The sequence below is a fragment of the Saimiri boliviensis genome, chromosome 10 (genome assembly GCF_048565385.1).
Source record: "Saimiri boliviensis isolate mSaiBol1 chromosome 10, mSaiBol1.pri, whole genome shotgun sequence".
Lineage (NCBI taxonomy): Eukaryota > Metazoa > Chordata > Mammalia > Primates > Cebidae > Saimiri > Saimiri boliviensis.
The window spans coordinates 93,984,806-93,998,898 of record NC_133458.1 but is presented as its reverse complement, the minus strand read 5'-3'; the positions used below and the strand labels follow the sequence as shown (position 1 = coordinate 93,998,898).

General features: G+C 39.3%; 1 protein-coding gene across 3 annotated transcripts in view; it reads left to right on the top strand.

Annotated features, from left to right (window-relative positions):
* The window catches only part of HIBADH (3-hydroxyisobutyrate dehydrogenase), a 215,522-nt gene extending 203,901 nt beyond the window's left edge, over nt 1-11,621 (top strand). For all 3 annotated transcript variants that reach the window (XM_074379645.1, XM_003935158.3, XM_010345701.3), the window contains 2 exons: nt 5,116-5,272; nt 10,678-11,621. In XM_074379645.1, the coding sequence (XP_074235746.1) occupies nt 5,116-5,272; nt 10,678-10,836 (316 nt within the window). In that variant the 3' untranslated portion in view covers nt 10,837-11,621. The remainder of the gene's footprint in view (nt 1-5,115; nt 5,273-10,677) is intronic.
* The last annotated feature ends 2,472 nt before the right edge of the window (nt 11,622-14,093 follow it).

Sequence of the window (14,093 nt, the reverse complement as noted above, 5' to 3'; positions counted from 1 at the left end):
AAAATTTTTAAATGTTTCATTTTTCTAAAACTCTACATATATACGATATATAGAAAATATATTTTAAAGGTCTGAACCCAAGGCAGAACTCACTAGTTGTACTTAACTGTTAAAAATAATTTATAAGTTTCTAGTGTTTCAGATTATACCAGTGAATTGCTTATTTTTTATAACATGAGGATTTTATCACTTTATCTTAAAAAGATTCTCAGTAGTTTAAAAGTCCTAAAAATGAATGCTTCTGCTATTGTCTTTTCTCCATGGTTTACAGACATGGTTTAAAGTGACAGGATTGTTCTCTAATAGAGTATAGAGAGCGGCCACGATTTATTGAGCTTTGCAAGGTGAAAGAGAAAATTGGCATCAGCAAGCATAAATTCCCAAGTAGTAAATTCCCATGAAGTAGTATAGCATCAAAATGGGTTAGCCACATTTATATTCCGTTCACTCTGAAGTGAAAATTTTTCAGAGTATTAATGTCAACATTTACAAATTGAGTCACCCATTCCTGTGAAGTGATCATTTCTGATTAATTTTATTCTCATAAGTCAGTGGTTTTTCTGGAACACTGTTCTTTTTTAAAAAATTGAAGAATAAAATATTACAGTTTAAAATTCTTATTGACCCTATGCTCTTTTACAGTGAGTCTTTATGGATGTTAGCGAAATTTTTAAATGTTGTTTTTAAAAAAAAAGGGGGGTAAAAAATATGGTATACAGTATATTTTGAGATTCTTATTAGACCTTTCTCCTTTTGAATTGGATTCCTATTTAGGCATTAGAAGCATAGTTTTATGGCCCTGAAAGTACCCTACTTGTATTAGAGAGGTTTTGTTCATGTGCATCACATCGAAACAACACTGGTAATGTTTTATTGTTTTGTTTTAAATTACTAGCTCCACTAGAAATTGAGTTTTTAAAAAAATATTGGTGGTATAACAAGCGATTTGCATTACCAACCAGGCCCAGGCTCCTCCAGCCGCCACTGTCTTGTGTTTCGCCAAAAGCAGCTTAAAGCTGCTGAACCTGTGGAAAGCTGTTCGAGATGAGAACTTTCCCTCCAGTGTAGTTTTATTAATAGTTTTTTGCATACTACCCTTAGAAGATGTTGCTTTTGCATTTATGTGATGACTGGAGCCTTAATTGTGCACCCTAATAAATATAACAGATGGCAAAGGTTTGTAATTTATAAATGGCCAAAAAAGTTTATTTGTATGTATCTATACTGTCTGGTTTTACATAAGAACAAAACAAATTATGTCACTAAACTGGGATGTATCACACGAACAGATCTGGAAATGAAACATCTAAGACTATGTCAGTCCAAGTCATTCACTATCCGTCTTAAAAATTTCTTGATAAGCTTATAAAATGCCACTGTATTGGCTCATTGACTTACCTTTACCACCTACTTCATAGCCAACTGCTAGCCAATATAATGACATTTGTTTGGGCGTGCATGTAGGTCTGCATCCAAGCTATCCTACAGACTTAAAACTTATCTCATTTATAAAATGACAAAAATAATTATATCTAGCCACTGGATTATTGTAAAGATTAAGTGAGTTAATCCATGTAAAACTTTTTAAACAGTTTCTGGCACATAGTAGGTGTCAGTATGTGGTAATGATATTTGTGGTTGTGGTAAGGTGGTTATTGTTTGAAATTTAATTGCATTTTAATTGAATTGTATTTCTTCCTAACATGTCCCACTAGCTGGCATTACATATTTTTTGTCTGTTTATTACCTGTCTTCCCATCTAGAACATAAGCTCCAGGAAGGGGAATGGTTTGTTTACTCATTGCCATATCTTAAGAACATACCAGGCAGGTATTAGGCACCCAAAGAAGATTTGTCAGATAAATGAGGAGAGGAGGGAGGAGGTAGGCAAGTGAGTGAGTGTGGGCGTAAGATATAGCACTTCTCTTCCCTTAGGTAAAAAGTTATCCAGGTGGGTCTTAACTCAGCCTTCCTGGCAAACAGTCACAGACTCCTGTTAGCTTCCTTCTTACTGTTTCCTTGACTGCAGGCATAGCAGTTGCGTATAGCAGATCTGAGTAAACATTGGTGTATAAGTGAATGATTAATTAAAATTGACATGGTCTTAGATGTTTCATTTCTAGATCTGTTCCTGTGATACGAACATCCCAGCTTAGTGACATAATTTGTTTTATTCTTACATAAAACCAGACAGTGTAGATTACTCACAGAGAATATAAAGTAAACAAACTTTTTTGGCCCTTAAAGTCTTGGTTACAATGAAAGCAAATGTTTAATTTTTTTTAATTTATAGTTTATGCATCATTTTTACTTCTTCCAAAACCTCATTTAAAATTCTTATGTTTTAGAGGTGAGTAGATTTGACACAGTGACGTTTATTTGAAATGCATTATATATGCGGTCAGAGCAATGAATTCATTCCGTTTATATCAGAGAACATTCCAGCAATTGTAAAGCCACATGCATGCACGCATGCACTCTCGAACCACATCCACTGGCAAGTTATTATGGGGACTGACAGACTGTCATTCTTTTGATGGCTTGAGCTGTATATCTTCTGAACAGCAATGGGGCTCTTATGCAGAAAGTATCATATGTTCCCAGCCAATTTACAGGGAAACAGCAATAACATTTTATCATGGTTGAGAGCCCAGTAGCTGCTTCCTATTAAACTTGCCCTTTCAGATACCTGTCTTGGATTAATTTGTTGATTTCGAATGGAAACTCAGTCTTCTCCAGTGAAGCATGACGTTCTAGGATAGACTCTGAATGACAATTACTGTATATTCTAGCTGGTTTCAGACCATTACAAGTCTTGGGCACAGTGGAAAACAGAGGACTTCAGTAACTGATTTTAATATCATGTCTAATTTTAACTGTCAGTTATGTATGTGCCAGAGAAAGAATCCTCAGAAAGATGAAATGCAAAAACACTTCTAACTTGCTCTTTTTAATGATACACTTTGCTGCGGGTGGGGGCAAGGGGAGGGAAGTGGAGACGGAATAACCATCTCCTGAAGGGAATCAGCATGGCAGGGTGGGGTGGGGGTCGAGGGGAGAAGCATCAGATTTGAAAAGTGAGAATGAAACAACTGCCACCTGATTTTTTGTGTGTGCCCCTCAGGATGCTTCTAAATAGTAATGTGTTCACCAAAAAGGGTTTCCATCAATCAGTGCCAGTATTTTTCCTTGAACATTCAAGAAAAATGTAGGGTTTTACAAAGTTAGGATAATAAGCTTTGCTCACCATTTTGTTGAATTATACAAAAGAGTGAATTTCCTTAGCAGTAAAAGCTCGTGAGCTATTTCTGAGTGTAACCTGGAAGATTAGAAAGAAGGGAGAAACTCTGCTGCTTTAAATGTGATGAACCATCTTAAAAGATGATCTAAATTAGGAAGCCCTGAAATTATATTTAGATGGAGGGAGAAAACAACATTTTGGAGTCTTTGAAAGTATTTTCTCCTTATGGTGCATATTAGACGTATGCATTCTTGAACATTTGTGCTTTGCAGTTATAGCAGATTAACTAATTGTTAGTTTGTGATTTTACTTTTCACAGTTATTCCCTAAGCACACTGGCTTTATCTTTTCCTAAGTCATATACTACAAAAGCATACCGATAGCCTAAATTTTATTTAAAAGGAGAAAGCAAGCATCAGTACCAAAGGACACATGCAGTGAACTTGGATCTTTATAAAATGAATGAATGAAACAATTGGGTTTCTTTCTGGGAATCTACAGTTTAACAGAAGGAATGATAGCCAATTTAGACTGAATTTCTGTATCTGTTAGAATCCTTAGTAAAATTCATCACTGTAACATAGGCCGCCATATGAATGCAGATACATGATATGCCACATGGCAGTCTGGGAACCACAGCTACCCCCTGAAAGCCTGCTTACATAACAGTTGTATTACCTTGTAATTCCATACATATTTTTGGCCGTTAGCCCTAGCCCCCTGCTCTCGCATCTGAAAAAAATGTTTTATTGGCCATATTTAGATTTTGAAATAAACAGACATGTATTTTGGACACACAAAGTAAACAAGAATCTAAGCATGCCAAAAGGCACAGTTTAACATTTACGTAAGTGTCTCTTTTAAATTTAAGAAAAAATGAAAGAGAGAAAGCAGAAAGAAAAAGCAGAAAGCTTTTATGACAATTGTTTCAAAATGGCTCTGTTTTGAAAGAAACGAAATAAATTGCTAGTTATAAAGTTTTATTTGAAACTTGATTTGGTGATACTTAGCAAAATTGTGCTTCTCTAACTGCATTATATCTTTAGAATCCAAGTAATGGAGCATTTTGATTCTATTTTTTCTAGGGTCCACATTGAACAGCCTTTTATATGCCATCAGCCCAGTGATAGAACAAATGATGTTTCCGCTTGGGCAAGCTTTGTTTTATCAGGATCAGTAACCTTATCAGCAGTTGACCCAGAACTATAATGCATGTCTCTGAATAGATAGCATATGTCACAACTCTGTGCAGACTTGCTTCATAAGCAGGATTGTCTAATGAAGATTTAATAAATAAGGAAAAGTTTACAACTAAAAAAGTCTTCTTTTCTAACAACTTTTCTTAAGCTCCTTTACAGCTCCTGGCTCATCTCTTACATTTATTCTCATAAAAACTAAAGGAGTAAACATACATATAAACGCATTCACATAGACTCCCATGATGCATCGTTTATCTGTCAGTATTTCTCTCTGAAATATATCATTTGTGGGTGAAGAATGTGGAATTTAAATTATCGTATTGGTTTAAGGTTCTTATGTGACACATAAATGTAGTGATGTCCAAAGACGAGGAAACCCTGAGTGTGATAAACCAACAATGCTTTTATGCAATTATATGTTATTTTTTCTTAATAGGATAACATAGGTTTTCTCAAATGCAAAATGGTCCTGACTCAAAAATGTTATTGTTTAATCATTTGTTTTTAGTGCCCTGTAATTCAAAATTGGATTCTTCACTCTCATGTCAATGTGCTCAGATTTTAGAAGACATATAATAAGTGGAGAGAGAAGATGGAACATCCTCATACGTAAATAAGTCATGCACGACTTGTACATTTTGACACTTAACACGTCTTTTATTTGACCTTTGACAGGTTAGGGCTTGACCCAAAACTATTGGCCAAAATCCTAAATATGAGCTCAGGACGGTGCTGGTCAAGTGACACTTACAATCCTGTGCCTGGAGTGATGGATGGCGTTCCCTCAGCTAATAACTACCAGGGTGGATTTGGAACAACACTCATGGCTAAGGTACGGTAAATGGAGACACTAACCAAGAGAGAAGGAAAAATATTTCATAGTCTAATAACACTTTCCTTCTCTTTCTCTTAACAAAGCATATGTCTCACCTAAGAGGCACAATTACTAGAATATTCACTCAATGAAAATGAGTAAAAACCTAGCTTAGATGAAAATCTTTATCTTGTTCATTTTTATTCCTGGCCTTTTGGATGAGAAAAATGGGGCAGATCATGTGTGTGTGTGCTTGGGTTTGTTTATATGAGCTGGTAACATTCTGTTCATCATAAATTTATGTTAATTTACCAACTTCTTAGAATGAGAGCATTGAGAATTTTCTCATTGTTAATAAATACATTGGCAGTGCGTATATACATCACAAAAGAGAGACTTTTCCCATTGATTATATTTTTCTTTTCTTTTTTTTTTTTTTTTTTTTTGAGACGGAGTTTCGCTCTTGTTACCCAGGCTGGAGTGCAATGGCGCGATCTCGGCTCACCGCAACCTCCTCTTCCTGGGCTCAGGCAATTCTCCTGCCTCAGCTTCCCGAGTAGCTGGGATTACAGGCACGTGCCACCATGCCCGGCTAATTTTTTGCACTTTTAGTAGAGACGGGGTTTCACCATGTTGACCAGGATGGTCTCGATCTCTCGACCTCGTGATCCACCCGCCTCGGCCTCCCAAAGTGCTGAGATTACAGGCTTGAGCCACCGCGCCCGGCCGATTATATATTTCTAAATATATCTTCCTGCTTTAAGAATATAGATGGACTTATATGTAAAAATTAGTTATTTGAAAAGCAAACTGTCATCCTTCTCTCATTTGAGATCTCAACTTCAGAAAGTCTGTGCTGTCAACTGTAGAGAATAATTTTTAGACCAGCTGACTTTCAGATTTCTGCAGCACTTGTTTTTCCCCATTTGAGGGTTTTCTATTTTTTTTTTTTTTTTTTTTTTCCCTGATCAAGAAGTAAAAATACAGCCGGGTGTGGTGGCTCACGCCTGTAATCCCACCATTTTGGGAGGCTGAAGCAGGCAGATCATCAGAGGTCAGGAGTTAGAGACTAGCCTGGCTAACATGGTGAAACTCTGTTTTTACTAAAAATACAAAAAGTTAGCTGGGCATGGTGGCGTGTGCCTGTAGTCCCAGCTGCTCAGGAGGCTGAAGCAGGAGAATCGCTTGAATCTGGGAGGCGGAGGTTACAGTGAGCAGAGATTGCGCCATTGCACTTCAGCTTGGGCAACAAGAGCAAAACTATCTCAAAAAAAAAAAAAAAAAAAAAGCAAGAATACATATACCTAGATACCACACAAGCATATCTTGGAGATATTGTGGGTTCAGTTTCAGACCACAACAAAGCAAGTCACGCAAATTTTTTGGTTTCCCAGTACATATAAAAGTTATGTTTATACTGTGCTGTAGTCTATTGCAGTAGCATTACGTCTAAACAATGTATGTACCTTAATTTTGAAAGGTACGTGTAATTGTTTAGACGTAATGCTACTGCACCCTTAATTGCTAAAAATGCTAACAATTACCTGAGCTTCCAGTGAGTCAAGAAGTCTTTTTTTGCTGGGAGGGCTTGCCTTGAGGTTGATGGCTGCTGACTGACTAGGTTGGTGATTGCTAAAGGTTGGGTGGCTATGACAATTTCTTAAAGTAAGACAGTAATGAAGTTTACTGCATCAATTGACTCATCCTTTCACAGAATGTTTCTTTGTATCATGTGATGCTATTTGATAGCATTTTACTCACAGTAGAACTTCTTTCAAAATTGGAAGCAATCTTCTCAAACTCTGCTGCTACTTTACTAAGTTTGTGTAATTTTCTAAATCCTTTGTTGCCATTCCACCAGCAGTAGATCCATCTCAAGAAACTACTTTCTTTGCTCATCCATAAGAAGCAACTCCTCATCCCTTCAAGTTTTAGCACAAGATTGTAGCAAGCCCCATCTTCAGGCTCCACTTCGAATTCTAGTTCTCCTGTTATTTCCACCACATCTGCAGTGACTTCCTGCAGTGAAGTCTTAAAAGCCTCAAAGTTATCCCTGAGGGCTGGAATCAGCTTCTTCCAAATTCCTGTTAATGTTATTTTGACCTCCTCCCATGAATCACAAATATTCTTATGGCACCTAAAATGATAATTCTTGTCATAAGGTTTTCAGTTGACTCTGCCCAGATCTGTGAGAGGAATCACTATGTATGGTAGCAATTTCCTTATGAAATGTATTTCTCACATAAGAGTTGAAAAACAACTCTTTGATCCATGGGCTACAGAATGGACGTTGTGTTCACAGACATGAAAACAACATGAATCTCCTTGAACATCCCCATCAGAGAGCTCTTGGGTGACCACTTGTACTGTCAAGTGAGCACTCAAATTTTGAAAGGAATCTTCTGACCAGAAGTCTCAACAGTGGGCTTAAAATATTCAGTAAGCCATGCCATAAATGGATGTGCTTTCTTCTAGACTTTGCTGTTCCATTTGTAGAGCACAGGCAGAGTAGATTCAGCATCATTCTTAAGGGCCGTAGGATTTTTTGAATGTTAAATGAGCATTGGTTTCAACTTCAAGTCACCAGCTGCATTGGCCCTTAACAGGAGTTAGCCTTTCCTTTGAAGCTTTGGAACCAGATACTGACTTCTCTTAAGCTGTGAACTTCTAGATGACATCTGCCAACAGCAGGCTGTATTATCTACACTGAAAATCTGTTGTTTATTGTGGCCACTTTCATCAGTGATAGCTGGACCTTCTGGATAACTTCCTGCAGTTTCTCCATCAGCACTTCCTGCTTCACTTTCCACTTTTATGTTATGGAGATGGCTTCTTTGCTTAAACCTCATGAACTAATCACTGCTAGCTTCACATATCTTCTGCAGCTTCCTCACCTCCCTTAGCCTTCATAGAATTGAAGAAAGGGCCTTGCTCTGGGTTAAGCTTTGTTTTAAGGGAATGGTACAGCTGGTTTGATCTATCCAGACCACTCATACTTTCTCCCTATCAGCAGTAAGGCTGTTGCACTTATCGCTCCTGTGTTCACTGGAATAGCACTTGGAATTTCCTTCAAGAACTTTTTCTGGCCGGGCGCAGTGGCTCAAGCCTGTAATCCCAGCACTTTGGGAGGCCGAGGCCGGTGGATCACGAGGTCGAGAGATCGAGACCATCCTGGTCAACATGGTGAAACCCCGTCTCTACTAAAAAGTGCAAAAAATTAGCTGGGCATGGTGGCACGTGCCTGTAATCCCAGCTACTCAGGAGGCTGAGGCAGGAGAATTGCCTGAGCCCAGGAGGCGGAGGTTGCGGTGAGCCGAGATCGCGCCATTGCACTCCAGCCTGGGTAACAAGAGCGAAACTCCGTCTCAAAAAAAAAAAAAAAAAAAAAACTTTTTCTTTGCATTTACAACTTGGCTTACTGTTTAATAGACCTGCCTTTCAGCCTGTCTTGATTTTCTACATGCCTTCTTCACTAAGCTTAATCATTTCTAGCTTTTGATTTAAAGTATGAGACTCCTCCTTTCATTTGAACTCTTAGAGGCCATTGTAGGGTTATTAATTGGCCTAATTTCAATCTTTTGTGTCTCAGGGACTAGGGAGGCCTGAGGGGTGAAAGAGACCTGCCATTCAGCAGCAGGGCAGTCAGAACACATGTGTACATTTATCGATTATGTTCGCCATATTATATGCGCTTTATGATGCCCCAAAACAGTTTCAATAGTAACATCAAATATCACTGATCAGCTGGACACGGTGGCTCACGCCTGTAATCCCAGCACTTTCGGAGGCCAAGGCCAAGTGGATCACCTGAGGTCAGGAGTTCCAAACCAGCCTGGACAACATGGCAAAACCCCGTCTCTACTAAAAATACCAAAAAAAAAAAAAAAAAAAAAAAAAAAAAGAAATAGCTAGGTGCGTGGCGCATGCCTGTAATCCCAACTGGTCAGGAGGCTGAGGCAGGAGAATCGCTTGAACCTGGGAGGTGGAGATTACAGTGAGCCAAGATCACGCCACTACACTCCAGCCTGGGCAACAAGAGAGAAACGCCATCTCAAAAAAAAAAAAAAAAAAAAAAAAAAAAAAAAAAATCAGATCACCGTTAACAGAAGTACTAGTAATGAAAAAGTTTGAAATACTGTGAGAATTACCAAAATGTGACAGCTACGTGAACTGGGCACATGCTGTTGGAAAAATGATGCTGATAGACTTGCTGGATACCAGAAACCTTCGATTATTAAAATACAAAAACAAACATGCAGTATCTGTGAAGCATGATAAAATGAAGCATAGTAAGACAAGAGGTGTCTGTACTTGGCTTACTCTCCCTCATTCCTCATGATGTTTGTTCATTCTGCTTCTTGAATATGCCTTGAATGCATCCAGTTCCCTTCTCCCCCACTAAGCAGTACCTTAGCTGAGCCTCCTTTGTATTATACCACAAACACATCTTAACTGATCTCGCCTTTCAGCCTGATGGTCTCCAGTTTCTTTCCCACACCAAAGCAAGAGTGTGCTTTCTAAAATGTAAAATCCTGACTGTGTCACTTCTCCTATGAAGTTTCTGTAGTAGTTTCAGTTACTTGGAGATTAAAGTCCATCTCTGCAACTTCTCTGACAAGCCCCCGGATGCCTTGCCTTTTGCTTGCCTCAACCAGACTCATTTTCTTGCCCATCCCCTTTCTCCATGCTTTCATCATGCGGAACTCACTTCCACCTCTTGTTCTGTCTCTAGCAAATCTTCACGTTTGCTGATCCTTCTGTCAGGATCATTCTTCCTTGCCCACCACCTCCCTGCCACCTCCATGTTTTCACCTGGCTCCAGGTCTGTGCTTCACTCTTTTTCTCTTCACCTTTCCCAAGCACCCCAGACCCTGCCTCCTTGGAACCCATGATGGTGCTCCTGCTCTCCAGTTATTCTGTGCTTACGTAATAGTCTTTCTCCTTAACACACTGAGTTTGGGTGGGCTGTGGCTGTCTTGCTCATCATTTTATCCCGGCCGCTGCACATTGTCAGCACACGTCAGATATTTATTGGATGAAGTCATATTTGAAACTGTATTTCCTATTTTGCGGTTTTATTTCTCTTTATGTTTTAAGAATTTTTAAAAATTTTATGTCAGTCTTACAGATTTCCACAGATAAGATGACACAGGGAAATTTTTTTTCTTCAAATACATGGAACAAAACAAACAGGTATTGTGGAAGGTGGGAAAATAGAAGAGACGCTCGGAAACCAAGGTTTCGGTCTCTTCTGCAGTTATTTGAAAGCACTTATTAAAAAATGTTAACTAACCATAATGTTTATAAGTATCTTACTTGTTCAGATTTCATTTTTCCTTCTTTGAAACCAAAACATTAGGAACCCCAGTTCCGAAGAGCCTTTACCACCAGTCTCAATGTGTTCTCTTCTCCTCTTGATTTAGGATCTGGGATTGGCACAAGACTCTGCTACCAGCACAAAGAGCCCAATCCTTCTTGGCAGTCTGGCCCATCAGATCTACAGGATGATGTGTGCAAAGGGCTACTCAAAGAAAGACTTCTCATCCGTGTTCCAGTTCCTAAGAGAGGAGGAGACCTTCTGAGTGTGCCCTTTGGCCCTGGACACTGTTGGGAACCAAATTCTGTCTTGGAGTCTCCTCCTAGTTCACTCCACAAGTATATGGATTTAATCAAAGGTCACCTATCTGGTTTTGATTGTCTAGGTCACAGTAATCCCTAGGACTTTTCACCCATTTTTAAACTGCCTATTCTTTTTGTCTTTTTAACAAACATATTATCTGAATTTTTTTTTTCTGCAAGCCACTGATAGCCTCTGCTAACTAGCTGAATTGACCTTTTTACAAAGTTTGATCCCTGAGCATCCTCAACTAAATCGTTCAATACTTCAATCAGGATATTATTTGCTTTACTTTACAAATAAAACCAAATATTTTGTCAACAGGATGAAACCCATCTTAAAGGAAAGAAAAGGAATTGGTGTGAAGAGAGAAGGTAGAGAAGGGAAATGCAGTGAATTACTCTCTGTCCATCAGGAAGTGTGCCTGTTAACCAAATGGTTGCGGCATTACCAGGTGACTGGGTGGTTCTCCAGGGAGCCGATGAAGCACAAGAACTGGTGCTGCATGTTCTCTTTGTGGACGCAGTCACAGTGTGGTAGTGTATTCCTCACCAACTCCCCACACTCAGCAGACTTGTTTTTATATTTTTTTCTTTCTTGTACATTCTTACCATGTATTTTTCAACTTAAAAAGAATGACATCTCTAGACCCGTTTCAGAGCCAATGATGATATTTGCTTTAGATAATTAATATATTATTATAAATAGAGCTATATTATTTTGAATTCAAATAAATTTCTATGCTGGTAATACTTTCCTGGAGTTTTTGTTTCTTCCCAATCATTTGGCGAACTAATGATCTGAGAAACTGGTGTTCAGACTAATGGGGAAAGTCTGAAAAGTTAGTTCACACTAATGGGGAAAGGATGGGAATAAAGAAGAAGGAGGAGAGGTCAAAAGGAACAAAGCTCTGAGTTGGCCAGTGACAAGCCAGCGTTTTGCTGCTTTCCCTTAATCCTTGGTATTCGTTTGAATGTTTTTTTAGGTTTTCAGTTCTATAGGAATTCAACCTGCGCTAAGTGTAACATGCCCCAATATAGAGCACACTCACCACTTTTCCCACCTCAGCCTCTAAAAACATTCCAGGTAAAAGACCTAGACACCAAATTTGGCAGAAGTATTACTACTTTCATCATTTTCCTGGTGATAAAAAAAATTCCAGGCACTAGTATAAGTGCTGGGGACACCATGACAAACAAGACACAAAACTTCTGCCCTCGCAGGGCATACGTTCTGGTGTCTCATGTGTTTGTGACAGACAAGAAATAAATATGTAATGTATTTTTCAGATAAGAAGAACTAAAAAGCAGGATAAGGGGGATGGATAGGGAGTGCCAGGGGTGGTTTCTTAGGGTGATAAGAAAAGTTCTTCCCAGTAAGGTGGCACCTGAGCAGAGGTAAGTAAGGGATTATGCAGTGCAGTATCTAAGGAACAGACATTCCAGGCAAAGGGACAGAAAGTACAAAGGGCCTGAGATAGGACAGTGCTGACTATGAGGAGTAACAGGGAGGCTGTAAGTGAAGTGACACAGGATGAGGGAAGCCAGATCATATGGGGCCTTGCAGGGTATGTTAGGACACTGGCTTTTATTCTGAGCAAAATGGGTAATGTATCAGCTTTTGCTGGATAACAAACCACCCCAAAATGCAGAGGCTTAAAACAATAAACATGTATTGTTTTTCAAGATTCCGTAGGCTGGCCATACTATTCTGGCCTAGACCAGCTCATCTGCAGCTAGAGGGTCTAGTTTGGCTTGACTCAGCTGGCACAGCTGGAATGGTTGTGGCTTCTCTCCACGTGGTCATGCATTCTCCAGGAGGCTAGTCGGAGTTTGTGGAAGCATTCCCAGCAGCAGCATAGGACAAGCTCTGACTTTCTAAGCCTCTGCTTGCTTCATGTTCGTACTGTCCCTTGACCACAGCAAGTGTCATAGCCAAGCCCAGAATCAGCATAGGAGGGGTCTGCATAAGAGTGTGGACATAAAGAGGGGCATTAAGGTGGCCTTTTTGCAAACAACCTATCACAACCAGCCTATGAAGGATTTTCACCAGAATGATGTGATCTGACCTCCTTTTTTAAAGGGATCACTCTGGATGCTGTGTGGAGAAGAGCCTGTAGGGGCAAGGCTGGAAGCACGGAGGCAATAGTAATAATCCAGTTGAGAGGTGGTGGCTGGGACCAGAACATTAAAATGATGGAGGAGGCAAGAAGTGGCTAGATTCTGAACATAGAAAATAGAGCCACTAACTGATGGATGGTATGAGAGAGAAAGTGGGGAGTCAGGGATAACCCCACTGTCAGTGGCCTGAGAAAGCAGAAGAAAGGAGTTGCTATTTCCTATATGGGGAAGATTGTGGGAGGAAGATTTGGGGAGGATGGTAGGAAGTTTAGGAGAAAAAAATCAGGGATTTATTTGAAATGCCTAGTAGACATCTCAGTAAAGAAGAAAAAAAGTCCAAGGACTGAGCCCTGTGTTACTATAACTTCAGTGGTTAGGAAAATGAGGGGGACAAGCCAATGAGACTGAAGAGGAGAGATCAGTCAAGTAGGGAAAAACATGGGAGCAGTGTCCTGGGAGCCAAAGGAAAACAGTAGTTTAAGGAGGGAATGATTCTCTGATGTTGAGTAATAGGGCTGAGAATTAATCATGTGGATTTCACAATAGAGCTTTCATTGGTGACTTTTTCAAGAGTTTTGGCAGAATCTTGGAAATGAAAGCTGGGTTGAGAATGGGAGAGGAATTGGAAACAGTAAAGTGAACTCTTGAAGAGCTTTGCTGCAGAGGAAAACAGACAAATGGGATAGACATTGGCAGGAAATAAGGGGTCAAGAGGAGTTTTATTATATTTTTTAAATAGGAAATATTATGGGATTATACAGATAGAAGTGGAATGATCCAGTAATGAGGGGGAAGGAGTAATGACAGCAGAGAGGATACTTGCTAAATGCTATCTTTTGAGTAGTTGAGAGGAAAGGGGTTTAACTGTGGTCACATCTCTGCAAATTAAAGAAACCAGCAAAAACAGATCAGGTTACATGTCAGACTGTCAGCATCTTACATGAAAGATAGAGTAGAATTATAGTTATACAGTTTTCAACACAGAATAAAATAGTTGTGCTGGAAAGGAATTACCTCTTGAGTGTGACCCTGTACAAGCCACCCTCTGCTAACCATTCATTTTCTCGTCTATTAAGTTGTCATAAACAATCTAGCCTAATAG